This window comes from Carassius gibelio, chromosome B25, assembly GCF_023724105.1.
Source record: "Carassius gibelio isolate Cgi1373 ecotype wild population from Czech Republic chromosome B25, carGib1.2-hapl.c, whole genome shotgun sequence".
NCBI classification, from domain to species: Eukaryota; Metazoa; Chordata; class Actinopteri; order Cypriniformes; family Cyprinidae; genus Carassius; species Carassius gibelio.
In genome coordinates, this window is record NC_068420.1 from 5,267,056 (window position 1) to 5,286,848 (window position 19,793).

At 36.0% G+C, this 19,793-nt stretch overlaps 3 protein-coding genes across 8 annotated transcripts; 2 read left to right on the forward strand and 1 right to left on the reverse strand.

Moving 5' to 3' along the window:
• Window positions 1-404: 404 nt before the first annotated feature.
• zgc:158398 (uncharacterized protein LOC568894 homolog) lies at window positions 405-4,381 on the reverse strand. Its single transcript, XM_052597536.1, has 7 exons — window positions 3,927-4,381; window positions 3,238-3,421; window positions 2,926-3,160; window positions 2,204-2,348; window positions 1,972-2,122; window positions 1,062-1,196; window positions 405-861 (listed from the first exon to the last, which is right to left on the reverse strand). The coding sequence occupies exons 2-7, from the start codon at window positions 3,394-3,396 to the stop codon at window positions 841-843; spliced, it is 846 nt and encodes a 281-aa protein (XP_052453496.1). The 5' UTR covers window positions 3,397-3,421; window positions 3,927-4,381; the 3' UTR covers window positions 405-840.
• Window positions 1,995-13,796, forward strand: LOC128014170 (THO complex subunit 5 homolog). 4 transcript variants are annotated; one of them, XM_052597522.1, is made up of 21 exons: window positions 1,995-2,134; window positions 5,359-5,456; window positions 5,758-5,820; window positions 6,712-6,855; window positions 6,939-7,052; window positions 7,543-7,640; window positions 7,934-8,080; window positions 8,157-8,271; window positions 8,444-8,576; window positions 8,660-8,737; window positions 8,814-8,857; window positions 8,942-9,041; window positions 9,536-9,644; window positions 9,741-9,842; window positions 10,307-10,403; window positions 10,681-10,792; window positions 11,661-11,764; window positions 11,905-11,992; window positions 12,616-12,731; window positions 12,823-13,016; window positions 13,566-13,796. In XM_052597522.1, the coding sequence occupies exons 2-21, from the start codon at window positions 5,361-5,363 to the stop codon at window positions 13,627-13,629; spliced, it is 2,118 nt and encodes a 705-aa protein (XP_052453482.1). In that variant the 5' UTR covers window positions 1,995-2,134; window positions 5,359-5,360; the 3' UTR covers window positions 13,630-13,796. The 4 variants fall into 4 exon arrangements, with proteins under 4 accessions (XP_052453482.1, XP_052453484.1, XP_052453481.1 ...); XM_052597521.1 differs by lacking the exon at window positions 1,995-2,134 and adding an exon at window positions 4,354-4,512; XM_052597524.1 differs by lacking the exon at window positions 5,758-5,820.
• Window positions 13,797-14,089: 293 nt separating this feature from the next.
• chid1 (chitinase domain containing 1) lies at window positions 14,090-19,774 on the forward strand. Of its 3 annotated transcripts, none has more exons than XM_052597531.1 (13): window positions 14,090-14,234; window positions 14,441-14,549; window positions 14,631-14,780; window positions 16,003-16,135; window positions 16,234-16,278; window positions 16,364-16,470; window positions 16,719-16,780; window positions 17,207-17,299; window positions 17,386-17,487; window positions 18,176-18,328; window positions 19,240-19,320; window positions 19,433-19,475; window positions 19,558-19,774. In XM_052597531.1, the coding sequence occupies exons 2-13, from the start codon at window positions 14,442-14,444 to the stop codon at window positions 19,654-19,656; spliced, it is 1,176 nt and encodes a 391-aa protein (XP_052453491.1). In that variant the 5' UTR covers window positions 14,090-14,234; window position 14,441; the 3' UTR covers window positions 19,657-19,774. The 3 variants fall into 3 exon arrangements, with proteins under 3 accessions (XP_052453491.1, XP_052453490.1, XP_052453492.1); XM_052597530.1 differs by having other exon boundaries at window positions 14,115-14,210; XM_052597532.1 differs by having other exon boundaries at window positions 14,181-14,341.
• Window positions 19,775-19,793: the final 19 nt, after the last annotated feature.

Below are 19,793 nucleotides of genomic sequence, written 5' to 3' on the forward strand. Positions count from 1 at the left end.
CTTTATTAAAATTATTTCGTAGAATAAAATGGGTAACTATAACATTTAAAATGTCATTTTAAACATTTAATAGACTTAATAAAAAATAATTAATCTTTCATTATCTTAGAATTTAACGTAAACCTACAAGACCAATGCCATACATTTCATTCTTAGGTAAATTGTTAGCCTGAAAGGATTCAAGATTATATTTATTCTGTCTTTCTTTGAATTTGCTTTGTTTACTTCAAGATCTATCCACTGATTCCTGGCTGATGATTGGCTGTTGTAATAAAGTGTTTTTTTTTTTTTTTTTTGTGAATTCTTGTCAAAAGGTAAGTGTGTTTTTATGGAGTTTTTGTATGTGAATTAAAAGACCAAAAAAAGTGAACACACCAGCACTGAATAATGTCCAGACACATTGCTCTCATTCTCACACTGGAATATTTTAATGCATTTTGTTTTCAGAAAAAGTAACAAACGATGTACAATAAATGTATTTAAATCAGATAATTCATATTCAAGATATTAATTCATGTGACATTAAGATAAGGCTTTCAATCATGTAACTTACCCTTGTAGTATAGTTATATTATAACCACCAATCTCAGGATTTGTTATGATTGTGCACAGTGATGCAACCAAACGTGAAATAAAGTCATTTAGATCTATTCTGAGTAAATTGCATGCAGCCTGCATAACTGGTTGCAATTTTTTAGATGCACAAGACAAACATGTTAGGATGAAAAATTACTGTTGAATACCCGAAAGCTAATTTCTTTCATTAGCAGATGTCTTCAAGCGTCCTGATGTTATGTAGTGCCAGGTCACTCTCAAATGTGGCGGTTCTGCAGATTTTTCTCATTGGCTCAGCAGCGATTCCTATAAATAATTACAATTGTTTAAATGGGTTTAAAACAAACTGTATAGTAAAACCCAAAACATGCCAATTCACACAAAATTGCATGCATTTCCAAAGAAAAAATGCAAATCAAATGGAGTGTTATATACTAAATATTAAAGAGCTCTTTAGTAAATCAGAGTACACTGGTAAGCTCTACAGCTCAAATACATAGTGCTACCTTTTGAAGGTCATTTCCCTGGTAAGAACGTGGCGAATGTGAAGAAAAAGTTCCACAGAGACTCATGAGGACACAGATAACCAGCAGCGCAACACTAACCAGCAACAAGTGATACCTGCACAAGGCTTTTTCATCCTAGTCGAGCAATACAGAAGAGAGAGAGGTTAGCCACATGTTGCTCATCCGATGATGGTTCACAGTTGACACTATTATTGAACTTAATTGATCTAAATGGTGACACTGTAGAGAAACTGAATTTGTTACTTGGTTATTAAATACATTTTACAACATTAATACTGTTATTTTCCCTTTTTTTTAATTTTTTTTATGTGAGGCTGCTTTGAAACCAGCTTTACATTCTTCAAAATACAGGTTCCAGAGGGTTATGACATAGAAGAACCATTTTTTGGGTTCTCTTTAGAACCTTTTGATGAACAGTTCTTAAAAAACAAAACAAATGTTCTTAGTGTGAAGAACATTTTAATGATTTAAAATCCTTTTGAGGAATTAAAAGATTCTACATTCTTAATTAAAGGTTCTTTACTGGTATCTGTGGTTCTATGAAGAACCTTGAACACCCAGGGGACCTTTCTATTCCACAAATGGTTTAAAATGTTCATCACACTTTGAAAAAGAATAAAAATAAATATGTTCTTTCCAAAACTGTTGACGTTTATTTGGAATATTTATTTTTTAAGATTGGCTCCTCATGGAACCATTAATTCCAACAAAAGTTTTATTTTTAAGAGTGTAGTGTATAAATCGCTATATAAATAAATGTGTCTTGAGCTCCACAGAAAGATACTTAGAATCTTAATCCCAATTATTCATGGTTTTACACATCCATGTTCTTTATGGGTTCAATAATGAACTATGAGTCTATGTGAATAAATGCACTGCATGTTTCTACCTTCGTGAGCAGGACTGTCAGGTGTGGATCTGGTGTGAACTCCAGACTGAAGCAGTGTGGAGAATTGTGCTTGTGTGCTTCTACAGCAACAGCCCGGACAGGAGAAGCGCGCTTGTCTTCGTTCTCTGTGACTGGGCATTCTGGAGGTGACCTGAAATATCAAGTGAGTTAGCTTGCAGGATGTTCAAGGCACTCAAAAATGGGTTGTGTACGAACAGTATAAGCTTCTCACGGCGTCTGAGGGAAAACATGGGTCAGGGCTGTGAAGTGAAGACAGGTCAGGGGTCGACTGCTCTGCGTCCCAGCAGGAGTTTGACTGTCGGTGATATCAGTGTGCAGGAGCAGAGATATATTGACGGATGCTTTCGCTGCAGCCCCTGTGACAGATTATGTTGGCGTTAGTTAGCAATATCAGGACACTGGTCAAAAGTACTTCATTCCTGCTGTTCAATACATTTTCATTTCTCCTCTACATCACATAAAATATATTACACAGTCACATTTAAAGAAAAAAAAAAACTTTATCATAAATAAGGTGAATAAAAATGCTCATTTTACAAGAAATTTGCTATATATTAGAAATATATATATATATATATATTAGAAATATTACATAAGAATCTTGCCTTAGTAAATAACTGAAACAAGTTTCCATTGAAGCAAATTCACTAAGTAGTATGAAAAATAAAAATATATGATTATATAAAAAATAAAAAAAAATGAAAGTGAAATGGGAATGAAAGTAGAAGCACTAAAATTAATAACTGGTAATAAATAAAATCTAAAACGACCATTAAAATGAATTAAACCAAAATAGTAATATTTATATAGTTATAAAAGTATTCTTATAATTTTTTTTTTTACTGAAAAGTGAAAATATAAAAATAACAGCTGAGTAAAATAATAATAATAAACTGTGATAATAATCCTAAAATAAGAGTCTCGTGCACAAACCTTTCATGCCCAGCTGGCTGCCCAACACTGTGGCACTAATGGCAGTATTATCTGGGACGTCCCCGGTAAACACCAGCGGCACCAGTAAGGAAACATGAGCGCTGTTGGAGGAAATATTTGTCCTATCTGAATGCTCCACCATCCGTGGAGAGTCTTCCTCCAGCGGTGCGTCTGTGTCATTCAGATGTGTGCAGAACTTAAATCCAGCGATAGACCCCAGAACCCGGTTCCAGTCCTGGAAAACAAGCATTATGAGTGAGTCTATAAATAACTGCAAAATCCAAGAACTACAGCAGTGATCATCATACTCACTACACTTATGTCAGGGTCCTTGATGTCGTGATTCTGAGTGTACAGTCCAGTGCAGACGAAAGTTATGGAGAGGATCAGCAGACTGAGGAAGAACACAACCACAGGAGGGTGTCGAGATACCTGATCTCTCAGGTTAGACACGGGCCTCCACTGACCCATAATGCACCAGGAGTAAAGACACCACCTGAGAGATAAGTAATGGGTAATTTAGAATGGAATACTACCTTAATACTTATAAGACTAGCTCTTCCAGAAATGGGAATGTTCGGCAAATCTTACATAACAAAGTGAGGTATAATTCAATTTGATAGTGCCTAGGATTGTGTTAAAAAAGTAGGATAAGCTACAATATGTACAGGAATAGCGCTGAATGTTTGTTTGGTTAATATCTTGGTGATAAATGTTTATGATTCTTTAGGATAATTGCTGTAAATGTAGGGTAAAATCGAGTGCTTTACGGTCCCATTTTGTTTGTATACATTTTAACATATGTAGTGTGTAGATTGCATCCAGTTCTGTATGGTTTCTTCATGTACGCTGCAAAATATGCTTACCATGCTGCATACTGTATACAGTAACTTAATAGTATGTCAGAATATCATTGAGACGCTTTCTAAACTCCATAAAGTATGAACAGTCCAGTCTAATTCATGCCTTGATCGTACTATAAAGTGTACCCCATTACTCACCTTTAATTACGTTCATTTAATTAGCTTGTAGAGACGTGTCACTGTTCAGGATGAAGTGTAGTTTGTCATGTAAACATTGCGACGCAAGCAACTTCCTCACAGACAGCTTTAATTCCAAAATAAAAGTCCAGTGGCGAAGACTTTTTTTTTCTAGTATCAGATCAAATAAACTCTGTGTTTTGCGCAACACATCTTAAGCAGTGTAATTTTAAAACAACTGAAAAAGTATTAAACGCTGTATGTGTTTGTTATACATTTGTATGAGATTGAAAAAAATGAAAATGATGACAGAATGAAAAAGAAATAGCCAAGCATTAAAAAAAACTAATTGTATGAAATTAAAATTGGCTGTTTAAATTAAATTACATGTAAAATGTGTATAAAATATAATTTTTATAAAGTATTGATATATTCGCTCGAACCTTCATGTCGTCTTGAGAGATATTTTATTGTGTAAAGCGGAAGCGGAAGTGCTGTCTGTTGTTTCTTCCTGCACTCTGCTGTGCTCACGCCTGCTGTTTGAATACGACTTTCTAATGATTAAATTCATATTCATATTCCTAAATTGGATATAAGCTGTTAAAAGGTGAGATTTTATGCTTTCATGTTTATCGGTGCGTCTTATTTAAACCCAGCATGATGCATATCGTGTGTTTAAATCAAGCTCCCGTTACTTTAACGAGAAGCTAACCTGGTAGCACAGTTTAACGTTACCAAACTAATTTTGAATTATGAAACGTACGGTCTATTTGATATTTAAAACACATTGGACTTCTTACTCAAGGAAAATTTGTTATTTTAGCATTATTTATATGTTTGCATGCTATTAATATTTTGAATTACCTTTTAATTTCTATATTTTCATTTTAAAAAAAAGTTTTAGTTTCGACATTTTTGATGTTTTTTTTATATTTAGCTTTAAATTATATTATTTTATTATTATTTAAATATATATTATTTATAGGCAATCTAGTAAGAAAAAGCTAATTTATAAATACATTTATATTACTTAACTGTGTGTTAAGTAATGAGTCAGTTAATTTAGGAATGAATTCGTAAATTTCCTTTCTTGTTCACAAAATATCATGATAGTAATCTATGTTTTGACGTTTCTATAATTTTTTTTAAACATTTCTTTTTAGCTTTAAATTATTTATTTAAAAAAACAGTGAACTTGTAAAAAAAAATGTGTGTGTAAATAATTAGTATCTTAGAAATTAACTCTTCATTTTCAATTCTTGTTTATAAAATGTTATGATGTGAGTAATATGTAACAGCTTTTTTTTTTTTGTCAGAGGAGAGAAAAGTTGGGGGAGATTAGAGACTGTTAAAAATACAATGAAATAAATCCATATAGACAAAAGTGCAATATAATTTTAAAACAGGTCGTCTGATTTGATTTATGATCATTCTGAGATCTTTGATATTTCAGTCATGTCCTCCGACGCTGTGAAGAAGAGAAAGCCGAAGTTCATCCGAAATGAAGCAGGAACTCCAGAGACCAAGCGAGGTCGAGCGGAAGGAGATCAGGTGAGCAGCTCTGATCCGAAACACACCGAGGAGATAAACCGCTTGTGTGTGATGTGACTGTAACAGACCCGTCCATTAACCCTCAGTCATTCTTCTCTTCTAATAATTGATGTCCGTGTGCAGCTGAGGTCAGTCAGGTCACAGGTCGAGTTCAGGAAGGTCAGGTTGAGGCAGGTGGAGGTACCATCCAGCATCATCCACTCATTCAGGCTTCAGATGTCTGTCTTTCATGAGTTGTGTTCAGATGAGTTTCAGTGAGCAGATATGTGGATGTGAGACTCATGTGGCGTGTGTACTGTAGGTCACGCATCCAGCCGGACCTCGTCTTATTGGACAGAGGAAGCTGATTACAGCAAAGAATCAGGTTCCTGTGAGATCTCTCTCTCTCTCTTTCTCTCTGACAGCTGAAGGGTCAAGAATGAACACTTATCAAGCAAGCAATATGAATAAAAATCACAATATACTTACAAATTGCAAGGCATAGTGTAGAATATAAAAATTATATTCTGCTTGAAACTTAAAAAGGATAATACTCAGAAAAGTATTTCTGGACTCTGTGTGTTAACACAATTTAGCCATCCAGCCACCATATAAATGTAATAAATAATTGTAACTATTGATTTATGTTTTGCATAATTGTCATAATATGTATATAGTTTAGCATCATTACAACAAAAATACTTATCTTAAATATGCAATACTGATTTATGTAACATAAGATATAGTAATTAACAATAATAATATAATTAGTAATAAACAATTTTAGCTTGTAATATTGCTTTGTATCAATAAAATATAAATATAAAATTCAAAATGGTGAAAAGTCAACATAATTATAACAAATAACAATTAATATTATTATTATTAATAACAATGGCAAAAATCATAATTATTTCAAGTGTTTTAAAATATAGAATATTCATTCATTTATATAAAATATACAAATAATAATAATTGTTAAAAAATATTAGCTGTGATTGCCAAATCACAATCAATTATTCCAGTGAGCTGTGTAATTTAACGTAAATTAAAATAATTTTGGATCCCATTAAATCATAAATAAATACAATTATGGATTTCCTGTTCAGCTGTCCGCACCTTTTCTGTTGCACTTTTGGGTGAGGAGGGTCACATCTCACGGTTTTGTAATCTCATTCCGTTAGAAATTATTGTTCTTGGGTTGCTAGCTCACAGCTTTTAGGCAGGGTTGTGTGTGTGTGTGTTTGGTCACTCATCGTGTGTGTGTGTTCCTCAGGATGTCCGTGTGTATAATGAGGAGGTGGAGCTGGAGGACAGGGACCCACAGCAGGACTACATGCTGTATAAAGACACGTGTGCCGATCTGGCCAAACTGATGGCAGAAATACAGGAGCTGAAATCCGGTGGCGCCAAAGTCGGAGTGAGTTTCACTTTTACCATGTGTCAAAAACCGGAAGTGAATGAATGAATGAATGAAGCTGACGTTTGCATTATGCATCCTAGAGTGTAGAGATCGAGGAGAGACACCGACAGTGCAGCATTCATTTCATCACTCTGAAGAAACTCAACCGTCTGGCGCACATGCGGCTGAAGAAGGGCAGAGATCAGACACATGAGGTAAACACACACGTCTGAATGGAACACTAGTGTACTTCACTCTCAAGTATGCACACTTGTTAAAATACTACATAAAGCAATAGTATGCTACAATCTTTCTTGCTTTTTTTTTTGTCATGCTTGGCTTTAAAAATATTTCATCTTCTAGAATTTTAGAAATTCTAGTCATTTTAGTTTATTAGGAAATCATGTTATAATGCATATTTAGTTTTTGTCATTTGACACTTGTAATTTTTATTCGTTTTTTTAATGTAATTTAAAAAAAATGTTTTTTAGTATAACAATTAGATTTTTATTTCAGTTAACAATTAAATTAAAACAACTAGAAAAATTTTAGTCTTCCTAGTTAACAATAACAACACTTGACAATTCTGCATATGCAAATTTGTATTTCGTGCCTTGGATACATGCAATGCCTAGTGCTTTATTTGAATTTGTGTCCAGATTTCTTTTTAACATACAAATAATAATAATAATCCTCTGTCCGCAGGCGAAGCAGCGAGTGGATGTTCTTCATTTGCAGCTGCAGAATCTGTTGTATGAGGTCATGCACCTGCAGAAAGAGATCAGCAAATGTCTAGAGTTCAAGTGAGTTTTACAGTGCATTTCCAAGCCTTGCAATGTCCTGAAAATAAAAATTTCTAGTGTATAAATCTTTTTCTAATCATGCTCAGCACTAAAAATATTTAATATTTGGGCAGTATGCAATTATTTATTAACTAATGCATTTAATCATTTATTGAAAAAAAAATAAACACAATAAAAATTTATTAATCCACCCGTTAATTAATTAATTGATTAATAAAAAAACAACTAACTTTGAGATTTGAGATATTTAATCTGCTAGAATACCATTGCATTATTCTTGATCTTTGTTTCAGGTCTCAGCATGAGGAGATCGAGTTGGTCAGTGAAGAGGAGTTTTTTCAGGAGGCTCCGGCTGAGATTTCACGGCCTCATGTCACTCGTGATGACCAGCACCAGCTCACGCTCGCCCGCCTGGACTGGGAACTGGAGCAGAGGAAGAGGTAACACCCCACCCTCCATAAAGCTCTAATACCTCTAACTCCTGACCAGTTGATAAGATGATGTCCCATGATGCAGGCTGGCGGAGCAGTACAAGATGTCTCTGGCTAGAAAGGAGAAGATCCAGAAAGCTATTGAGCAGAAGAGAGAATATCTCAGCAGCCTTCAACCTGGACTGCATAACATCATGCAGGTGAAACCCTAGTTTGGCGTATATACAATAAAAGTAAAAAGTTTGGAATGTTTAGGATTTTTAAATGTTTTTGAAAGTTCCAATTCTCACCAGGGCTGCGTTCATTTGAATAAAAACATTGAAATATTATTACTGTTGAAAATAACTGGATTTTTCCCTCTCTTCCTCATAGGCGTCTATCCCAGTGCAGGAGTATCTGTCCATGCCGTTCGAGCAAATGCAGAAGCAGGCAGAGGTCGCCCGTCACCTGCCGCCCGCTCTGTACGTGCTGATGGTCCAGGCAGCTGCGTACGGACAGGCTTGTGGTAAGACTTTCAGCTGCGCCCCTATAAGACCTCGCGTTTCTGATGAATCCTGGTTTATGAGATCATGCAATTATGCATTTCAGACAAAACCCTGTCTGTGAACATCACCGGAGATGTGGATGAGGCCAAAGCTCTCTCCAGACGGCCGGAGGACTCGCAAGGTACCTCTGTTTTCTGCTTTAAGAGATAAAGGTGTGTGTGATCAATGGGGTCTTATACTTCGTGTTTTTGTCTCAGATGATGAAAGTGATTCAGATGCTGAAGAAGAGCAACAGAACACGGTCTGATTCTTGTATCTTCTCCTCCACTTCATTATCTTGTAGTCTGTTTGCTGATACACTCATTTTCCATCTCTTTCTGTGCAGAAGCGCCGGCGAGCGACTGTCGGCGTTCAGTTGGAGGACAAGCGTAAAGAGATGCTGAGACGCCACCCTCTCTCGCTCTGCGTGGACCTTAAGTGTAAAGGTGTGTGGAATTTATTTTATTTTTTTAGTTAACGTCAAACAATTAATCGCATCCAAAATAAAGGTTTTTGTTTGCATAAATGTGTACTCTGTATAAATACACTCACATACAGTATATATTTTTGACAGTATTTACGTTAACATTTTTTTATGAATATAATTTATACTATAAATATATTTAAGATACAAACATAACATTTCTTAAATATATACATGCATGTTTGTGTATTTATATATACATAATAAATACACACAGTACACACACACATATTTTGTAAACAAAAACTTTTATTTTGGATGCGATTAATCATGGTTGAGCACTAATTTGAATATATTTTAAAACGTAATTTATTTCTGTGATGCGCAGCTGAATTTTCAGCATCATTCCATGATCTTCAGAAATCAGTCTAATATGCTGATTTGCTGCTTTAATTAGCTTAAGTTTTACTGTAGTTATTAATTTTTAACCGCACTAATTGTACGATCTCTCTCCAGACGGCAGCATCCTGCATCTGTTTTTCTGTTATCTCATGAATCTCAACATTCTGACTGTGAAGACCAAAGTTTCCACCGCTGTGGATCTGTCTGGAGCAGTCAGTGCTGGGTCAGTACAGCAGCCCCAAAGTCAAACCTACTTCGACTTACACAGTGAGCCCGCGCGGTTGTTTGTTGTCTAACACCATTTACATGTCTGACACAGAGAGCTGCTAAACTCGGAGAGTCTGCTGAACTGTCTCTATGCATCTGATCATGGCAAAGAGACACCCAACCCTGTCAACCGCTACCAGTTTGATAAAGTCGGGTAAGGCTAACATCTCTAATTTATTAGTATTAATATCACTAGAGATTGAGTAATACGGACATAAAAGAAGAAACTTACTAAATGATATTAGGCGACCAATTTAGCGCTTATATAATTTTTATAATTTGCATTATATATAATGTATATACTAGGGCTGTCAAAAAAATTTGCATTTTAAACATTGGTCAAATTTAGAATAAAAAAAAATCCATATTCGAAATCCAAAAAGTTGCATTGGAATTTTAGGGGTGCGTTAAGGAGGCTGCCTTATAAGTGGCGTACCAGATGCAATGATTATGTAAAATTTTAAATAATTGTAAATAATAACTATTAAACTATTTAAAAAAAAATGTTTTTCTTTAAAAATGTGTTGGTATTGTGATTGTTTTAAATTAGACTACTATGAATGTGTGAAGAGAAAAGTAATTTAAAAAATCTAAAATAAAATGTACATTTCTGTGCAGAATCACTACATTTGCAGATTATGTGTCAGATCTGGGACATCCGTATGTTTGGGTGCAGAAGCTGGGTGGCCTGCAGTTCTCATCTGATGGTGCACAGGTGTGTGTTGCTTTAGATATTATATTTAGCTTAAAAAAGGTCTTACATTGAAGCAGAACATCTTAATTCAAGTTGTGGCATTAAATGTTGTATGCACTGCAAAAATCATATAACTTCAGAATCAGAAAGTAATGGAGATCTGTTGAAAGATAAATAGTGTTAATCCTTGTATAGATCCCCAGATATTTAAATATAAAAGTCGTCTGAAATGAGCTTTGTTATTGACATCAGTGGAAAGCGGGCAGTATTGTAGCATCATGAGATGTGTTTGTTTCAGTCGGAGCTGAGCGGCAGCGCTCTGAGTGCCAGTCACATGGAGAGGACCATGAAGCTGCTGCGAGGAAGACTGCAGGCCCGACTGGCCCTACACAAACAGTTCAGCTCGCTGGGTATGAGACAGTCAGATGTTCACCGTGTGCAGTTACTGAGGTTTCTGTGTATTTGTTTGTCACACGGGTCTAGAGGAATTCTGGGTTTTTGCCTGGTGGTTGTTTACTGGCCAATGTCAACAAATTCAGCAATCCATATTTAAAGCAAAATATCCTAAGGATAAATTCAGAAGATGTGTATTTCGTCAATAAATGTGCATTATTATATATGTACACTACCGTATTTTTCGGACTATAAGTCGCACCTGAGTATAAGTCGCACCAGTCCCAGAATAAGTCATGACGAGGAAAAAAACATATAAGTTGTACTGGAGTATAAGTCGCATTTATTTAGAACCAAGACCCAAGAGAAAACATTACCGTCTACAGCCACGAGAGGGCGCTCTGTCTTCAGTGTAGACTACAGGAGAACTGAGCAGCATAGAGCGCCCTCTCGTGGCTGTAGACAGTAATGTTTTCTGTTGGTTCATTTCTCTTGGTTCATGTCAAATTAATTTTAATAAGTAAGTCACACCTGACTTTAAGTCGCAGGACCAGCCAAACTATGAAAAAAAGTGTGACTTATAGTCCAGAAAATACGGTATATAAAAATATATAATAATAATAATGCGAAAGGATTCTAGAGCAGCAAATTTCTGAAGCATCCTGTGACGCTGAAGACTGGAGGAAAATACAGCTTTGATCACAGAAATAAATTACATTTGAAAATATATTAAAATAGAAAGAGGTTCTATAATGTCACATTATTAGAGTTTTTATCTTCTGTCAAATAAATGCAGCGTTAATAAATATAATAATTGAACCATGATGCTGTTGAATGCTGCTGTCTTTTTTTTGTTAACGATGCAGTGGGTTTGTTCTGTTCCAGAGCACAGCATCATTCCCGTCTCCAGCGAGTGTCAGCATCTGTTTCCTGCTAAAGTGGTTTCCGGTCTCACGCGCTGGACCATGATGAGCTACCAGGAATTCACCGTACGTTTCTTCCAGTCTGGAAATAATCTTTCAAATCAGGGGATGTTTAGCATCTCACATTGACATCGTGGGCAAGCCGAGTGCAAATGTGGTTTCTTGAGTGAAAATCAGTGGCTCAGAGTCTGGTTCTTGTTGAACAGGAGCTGGGCTTCGTGCAGCATGTGTTGAAGGCCTGTCTGGTGTGTGAGACGGATCTGTTCTTCATGGCGGTTGTGGAGAGAGGAACAGGTGGGAATTGTGCTCTTGTGTCAGACTCTTCACTGTCCACATCTTCACGTTGAATTATTAGCTTATTGTGGCCTAAAATCACGCACATCGAGAGGAAGAGACTATCCGACCGAAATGTAAAGTGGCCATCCACAGTGTTTGTGATGTTTAGGGTGGCGAGTGAATCTGAAATCCATATCTCATTTACTCGAAGTCTTGAACATATTTCAGAGCAATGTTTTTATTGTTAACAAACTTTTCTAAAACTACAACTAAATCTGTTAAAACTAGGGATGTAATGATTCACTCAACTCACGAATAGATGCATGATTTTGATTTCACGATTCGATTTTCTCATGATTTTGAGATTTAATATATTTATTGTATTAAATTAACACCGTTAACTAAATGAAAATAAAATAAATGTAAATAAAATAAGATATTTCTGAGTTGAAGCACTAGAGCTACAGCTGAAATAAAAATGTAAGATGAATAAAACGTAAAAAATAAATAAATAAAAATGACAAAAGCACATCAAATTATTAAAACTTAAAGTAAAACGAAATAATGTTTATTCAGATTAGTGGTGTCAAATGATTAATTGCATCCAAAAGAAGTTTTTGTTTACTGTGGTTCTCTCTCAGCTCGTCTGTCGGCTGCTGTGGTGGTGAACCCACGTTACCCAGAGGTCATGCCCCTCTTCTCTCTCTCTCTGCACTGGAAAGGAGAGCGCAGCGGGCGCACTGAGGATAACCTGCGGGTAAGAGCCTCAACCGCAGCATCGTGTGCAGAGCTGCTCAGGAATTCAGTGTGAAATCGTTTTGTAAACGATGTGTTTGTCTTGTGATCAGGCGATGGAGAGCGAGGTGAACGTGTTCCGGGCCGAGCTGCAGGGTCCACGTCCGGGTCTCCAGCTCCTGACCAATCAGATCCAGCGCTTGTGCGTGTGTCTGGATGTGTATCTGGAGACGGAGAGTCAAGTGTGTGATGGCTCTGAGGGACCAAAGGAGTTTCCCAGAGAGAAGATGTGCTTGCGTACTGCCAGGTAACACACTAGACCTGCTGCAAATACACAGAGGAACGAGTCAAGATGATTGTTTGCTGGAAGTTAACAATGTATCTTATTTCAATGTATTTTATTTCTTTAATGTGGTGTATTTTTGAGTGAAACTGAACCGTAAATAACATCTTTATTTAAACAAAATATAGCCATTTTATATGATATGCACTGGTACATTTTGCACATTATTTAACCAAGATTATTAATATCTTCAAAAAACATCTTCCATCTTTATTTGGCTCTCTTTACTCTAGCACTCTTATTCTAGTTCTATTTTTATCTGTTGGTTGACTTGACCCTCCAATACTTACAATCTGTATTAATTTTATATAATCTCAGTTAGCCTAACTCAAAAACTTGCATATTATTGCTATTTCTGTTGATTTTGATTGCTTCCAATGTCCTCTAAGTCACTTTGGATAAAAGCATCTGCTTTTAATGACTAAATGTAAATTAATATTATAAATAATTTCCTTGTTTTCTGGTGGATACAAACATACGGTGTTCAGGTGAAATCTCTATTCTTTCTCTTAGGGGTCCCAGTCGTCTGAAGCCCTTCAAGTACAATCATCCTCAGGGCTTCTTCAGTCACCGCTGAATCTGGATCGCAGGACAAGCGAGGCTGTTTTAGTGTTATTAGCAGGGACTGAAAGCCCTCTCATTCTCTTTCATCTGACTTTTATCTCTTTTTTTTCTCCTATGTTTCTCTGTTTGCTCATACATATAATGTGAATTAGAAAATAAACACTGATTTTGATTAGTAAATCTGCCTGTTTTCTTTGCTGTTTGATGATTCCAGTTTTTTGTGGTATTACCTGTATGTATTATTTTATATATTTGTTTAGTGTTTTACCATTTTTAATTTATTAATATTTTCGATTATTTTATTATATAATTATAAAAAATTCATATGCATATAAACATACTTTATTCATATACAATTTATTATATAAAATTTTTAATAGGTTTGCTTTTATATATTTTATACATGCATTAGTACTTTTCTTAGAAACGATACGAAATAATTTTTTCAGCTTTATCGGAAAGAATTAGTTAGAGACTCTTATTTTGAAAACGGCAGCAGTTCTGGGTCACGTGACAGTAAATGCACACAACAGTCTGTCGAACCTGAGTGTCCACATCATCTCTGCGGAAGATCATGAACATTTATATCGCAGAGTAAGCACATTAGACACCTATCGGGTGAGATAAAATCGACACCTTTTAATTTGTAAAAACTACAGCTCTCGTGAATTTAATGCTGCATTTGAGACTCGCATTATTAAAGATCCAGACGATTCAGAAAAAACGTAACGTTACCAGTGTTTTCATTGATACTGCGGTAACGCCATAGTGCAGAGTTGATATCAAATGATTTCTGATTGTAATCCGTGTTTGTTGCTCCTCAGAATGAGAGCAGATTTGACCCTTCTGCTCGTCTGTTTGCTGCTGCCTGCAGTCAGAGGCACTTTATCAAAGACCGATGGCAAAAAAGCCAGTAAGATCCAGGAGGCGGAGGTGAGACTGCCCTGATCCGTGTGAGTGGTGTCTGTTGGACATGCTGACACTGAGTGTGTGTGTGTGTGTGTGTTTGTGTAGACGACAGCGGCGGATCGTCCGGTGCAGGAGCGCGGTCTGGCGGTGACGGAGCCTCAGTGGCGGGACATAGTGCGAGAAGAGAAGAGGTTCTGTCCCCAGTGTGTATCCACACGACACTTTCGAGGAGCTGTGCTCGGATACATCACACCTGTGAGCCACACAGCATCTGTCTGTCTCTCTATCCATCCGTCTGTCTGTCTGTCAAACTATCTATCGTTCTATCTGTCTGTTGTTCTATGATTCTATTTATCTATCGTTCGATCTGTTTGCAGTTCTATCTGTCTGTTGTTCTATTGGTCTGTTGTTTTATCGTTATATCTGTCTGTTTTTCTATTGTTCTCTGTTGTTCTATCTATCTATCTATCTATCTATCTATCTATCTATCTATCGGTCTGTTGTTCTATCATTCTCTGTTGTTCTGTCTGTCGTTCTATCATTCTGTCTGTTGTTCTATTGCTCTATTTGTCTGTTGTTCTATCATTCTATGGGTGTGTCATTCTGTCTGTTGTTCTATCATTCTATGGGTCTGTCATTCTGTACATCTGTTGTTCTATCATTCCATCTGTCTGTCGTTTTCTGTTCTATCTCTGTCGTTCTGTATGTCGTTCTATCTCTCTGTCAGTCTGTCGTTCTATCGTTCTGTCTGTCTGTCATTCTATCCATCTGTTGTTCTGTCTGTTGTTCTATCATTCTATCTGTCGTTCTATCGGTCTCATTCTGTCTGTCGTTCTATCGGTCTGTCTGTCTGACGTTCTGTCTGTCGTTCAGTCGGTCTGTCTGTTGTTCTATCGGTCTGTCTGTCTGACGTTCTGTCTGTCGTTCAGTCGGTCTGTCTGTTGTTCTATTGGTCTGTCATTCTATCGGTCTGTCTGACATTCTATCGGTCTGTCTGTTGTTCTATCGGTCTGTCGTTCTGTCTGTCTGTTGATCTATTGTTCTATCTGTCTGACGTTCTATCGTTCGGTCTGTCTGTCTGTCTGACGTTCTATCGGTCTGTCTGACATTCTGTTGTTCGGTCTGACGTTCTATCGGTCTGTCTGACGTTCTATTGGTCGGTCTGTCTTTCTGTCTGTCTGACGTTCTATCGGTCTGTCTGTCGTTCTGTCTGACGTTCTATCGGTCTGTCTGACTGTCGTTCTTTCGGTCTGTTGTTCTATCTGTCTGTCTGACGTTCTATCGGTCTGTCTGACATTCTATCGTTCGGTCTGTCTGTCGGTCTGTCGTTCTATCGGTCTGTCGCTTGTCTGTCTGTTGATCTATTGTTCTATCTGTCTGTCATTCTATCGGTCTGTCATTCTATCATTCTGTCTGTTGTTCTATCATATCTATTAAATGTATCTCTTCATCTTCATCTTTGTGTCTGATCTCTCAGTGGAACGCTCATGGATATGACATGGCTAAGGTGTTTGGTCCGAAGTTGACGTCGGTGTCTCCGGTGTGGCTTCAGCTCAGACGCAGGGGACCAGAGAGCTTCCACATCACCGGTCTTCATGACCATGACCCAGGTCTGATCACTTCCCTTCCTTCGTAAGACAGTGATGCTTTATGAAGAAAAAAGGCTAATGACTTTCTTTAAGCACTAACGATGCTCGTCTTTTCACAGGTTGGGTCAAAGCCGTGAGGAAGGCCAATAAAAAAAACAAAATACGTGAGTATGGATTTCATGTGATTGTGGAAGAAATGAAGTTAATCTGGCTGAAAGCTTCAGGTTCTCAATGTGGTTTCTCTCTCAGTTCCTCGGCTGTTGTTTGACGGATGGTCCTATCAGGACTACATGAGCGTTCTGGACAGTGAGGATGAGATAGAGGAGCTGGGTCGAGAGGTGCTGGAAGTGGGAAAGGTGCTTTATTTACATGCTGTGTTCACGTCATGTTGAGATAATCATTTTTACAGTCTGTTTCCTGACTATGATCCATATTCTACTTCTTGGGACTTCAGTCAAAAGCCTGACTATAGGCCATGTACTGTATTCAATCAGTGTGATTTCACTTCTGTGAAACCAGAATATACATGTATGCTGGCTAATCTGATCTGATTAACTTTTCCTCATGGCGAGAATCCTTGACTGACTGTGATTTTTCTCGTTAGGCTGAAGGGTTTGATGGTTACACACTGGAGTTATGGAGTCAGCTTGGAGGAAATAAGAGAAAGTGAGTAAGAATGTGTGTGTTGGTATTGTTTACTAGTCTAGAACTTTAATAAAAAATATTTTAATAATTGAAATAAAGAAAAAAGAAAATATGAATACAAAACCTACAAATATTGGTTGGAAATTAGAAATGTTGTCCCGTCAACTATTAAACTGAGTAAAACTGAATTAAAAATAAAGTTGAATTAATGCAAATAATGAAATAAAGATATAAATATTGTGAAATGAATTGTGTAGGTGTGTATGTACGTTTGTGTTTGTTTTTTATTTAAGAATGTATTTGTTTATGAAAACCTTGACATTTTCTAAAACAGATCAAATCTAATTTTTATGGCATCTTCATTGATTCTAAAATAGATTATATTCTGATGATGAATATGATAAATATTCTGATATGGGTTCTGTGTTGTGTGTGTGTGGGTTACAGAGAGCTGGTGCACCTGGTCACACACCTGTGTGAGACTCTGAAGGCTGGGAAGTTAACCTGTGTGCTGGTCATCCCTCCTCCAGTCGCTCCGGGGTAAATTACTATATTTCTTTTTCCATCTCAGTATTTCTGATGCACTGATTTAGTTAACATGAGCATAATTGCTGTGTTGTGTTCAGCTCTGGTCAGCCTGGCATGTTTGGACGGGAGGATTTTGAGAAACTGGCTCCAGTGGTGGATGCGTTCAGTCTGATGACGTATGATTACTCTGGACCGGGCAGGTCAGACACACACACACACACACACAAATAATGATTCCAGTGGAGATGTTTTGCTTTTCATTGATTTCTGTTTCAAAATCGTGCAGAAACATTTTATCATGTTAAGCTTAAAATTATAAGAAAATCTCAAATTTGACCTACATGTAATTTAATGACTGATATTACGTAACTATACAGCTACTGTGTTATAGTTTTTGAACTATTATTTGCCCTTTTTTTTTTTTTTTACAGTTTTTAAAAGTTTTAGTTTAAATCATTTTAAATGTGTGTGTATATATAGTTTTTATTAACTTTTCAGTTTTAGTTATTTTAGTACAAGTTAAAATAAGAAATGTTGCCTTGGCATCTACATTAAACATTTTATTTATTTATTTTAATCCAGTTAACCCCACCACCAAGTAATTTTGTATATTTAATTGACTATAATATCTCTGACTTGTACGGAAACTTTAAAACATGACAAAAAGTAAAAAAATAATAGTAAAAATGCAACCTGAAATCAGCTTGTAATAAAATAAAATAATGTAGTTGCAGCTTTTCAATCACACAATTCTATATATGTTAAGTGGTGATGCATTTTTGCATGTTTAACTCGCCATCGCTACTCAGAATTCAACATTGGCTAATGGAAAACCCCTCAGTTTTTTTCCTGAAGTCGTCTTCTGGCTGTGATGCTGTTGTGTTTCAGGCCGGGTCCGAGCGCTCCTCTGCCCTGGGTCAGAGAGTGTGTGCTGCAGCTCGCGCCTCACAACCAGTGGAGAGACAAGATCCTGCTGGGAATCAACCTGTACGGACTGGACTTCAGCAGCCACGGCGGAGCAGAGCCGCTTCTGGGCGGGAGGTACACACCTCATTCAATACAACACTCACTTAGAAAAATTATTACTCTCAGATGAAATTAATTCTGCTAATTATTTTTTTATGTTTATTATTTATTTTAAAGTATAAAAAATATATTTGATGTTTTTAAATCAAATCTAAAATATTTTGTAATATAACAATATTTATATAAAAATATTTTATTAAATACACAATTTTAAAAAGTGGTTACCATGCCAACTTAAGTCAAATTTAAAATCTTATTAATATCACTGAATTCAGTGATAAACTGCAAATTTAAACTGAAAAATGAGTGTTTACTATTGTCATTTTGCATTATTGGCACACTAGTTTTCCTAATTATTGCTGACACAGTCTGTATTGTTAAAAACACTATATACATGAAGGTGACTTGACATGATTAAACTTCTATATTTAATAACAGTTCAACTAAATCTGATAAATCTAAATTGCTTATATATTATTTTTATATTTCAATAAAATGTACTTACATAGTATATAGATAATAATAATAATAATATAGTAGGAGTATAGTCTTATTTTGTGAAGATGTTTACTACATTATATCCTGCATACTCATATTCTGACCAGAAAAAAAAAAGAGAATTTAACATCCATAATATAGTTTTGAATGTAACTATCAAATTATCTCAAAAGATATTGCTCTTGGAAAATCCATTTTAGCTGTTTTTAAATGTAACTATGAATTGCCTTAGTTTTCCTTAAGATTTATATATATATATATATATATATATATATATATAATTTTAGTTTTATTAGTTTTTTTTTTCACATTTTCGGTTTTATATAAAATTTAATTTAATTGTTAAATATGTACGTCTGAAGTTGACCATGAGGGTGTTGAAGTGTCATTGACTTCCAGAAGCACATTTAATCTTTGTTTTCATTCAGATATGTTGAACTGCTGAAGGAAGTGAAACCCAAACTGCAGTGGGACGAAAATACTGGAGAACATTTCTTCAATTATAAAAGGTTAAACACACACAGACCATCTTACTGTACACAAAGTTTGTAATGTTATGAACAAAATTAGCTTGCATTAAAAAACTTAGGTGTTTCAGTAATAGTATGTCTGGTGTTTCAGGAGTAATGGAGTGAAGCATGTGGTTTACTTCCCCACTTTAAAGGTAACGTTCTGATGGTCAATATAAAATATTACAGGGGCTTGTGGGTATTATCCAGTTCTGGGACTTGATCTTTCTCCTCTAGTTTCTCCAGCTTCGCATCGCCTTGGCAGATGAACTGGGAACAGGAATTTCCATGTGGGAATTGGGACAAGGACTGGACTATTTCTACGATCTTTTGTGAACCGACCTCCGTCTGTCTGATTTGCTTCCAAATAATAAAGTGCAATTTAATAAAGCACTTCAGATATTTATGACAATACTGTCGTCGTCGAGCATGCCAATAAATTTATTTTTAATTATGTCTGTTATCATGCGCAT

Excerpts from the sequence above, each read along its gene's own strand:
- zgc:158398 (XM_052597536.1), bottom strand. The coding sequence starts at position 3,396 with ATGGGTCAGTGGAGGCCCGTGTCTAACCTGAGAGATCAGGTATCTCGA. Across the intron at positions 3,161-3,237 it reads AGGACCCTGACATAAGTGTA|GACTGGAACCGGGTTCTGGG; the intron begins GTGAGTATGATG and ends CTTGTTTTCCAG. Across the intron at positions 1,197-1,971 it reads TGACAGTCCTGCTCACGAAG|GATGAAAAAGCCTTGTGCAG; the intron begins GTAGAAACATGC and ends TTGCTCGACTAG.
- LOC128014170 (XM_052597522.1), top strand. The coding sequence starts at position 5,361 with ATGTCCTCCGACGCTGTGAAGAAGAGAAAGCCGAAGTTCATCCGAAAT. Across the intron at positions 9,042-9,535 it reads CGTGGACCTTAAGTGTAAAG|ACGGCAGCATCCTGCATCTG; the intron begins GTGTGTGGAATT and ends ATCTCTCTCCAG. Across the intron at positions 11,993-12,615 it reads GGTTGTGGAGAGAGGAACAG|CTCGTCTGTCGGCTGCTGTG; the intron begins GTGGGAATTGTG and ends GTTCTCTCTCAG.
- chid1 (XM_052597530.1), top strand. The coding sequence starts at position 14,191 with ATGAACATTTATATCGCAGA. Across the intron at positions 16,781-17,206 it reads CTTGGAGGAAATAAGAGAAA|AGAGCTGGTGCACCTGGTCA; the intron begins GTGAGTAAGAAT and ends TGTGGGTTACAG. Across the intron at positions 19,476-19,557 it reads TTTACTTCCCCACTTTAAAG|TTTCTCCAGCTTCGCATCGC; the intron begins GTAACGTTCTGA and ends TTTCTCCTCTAG.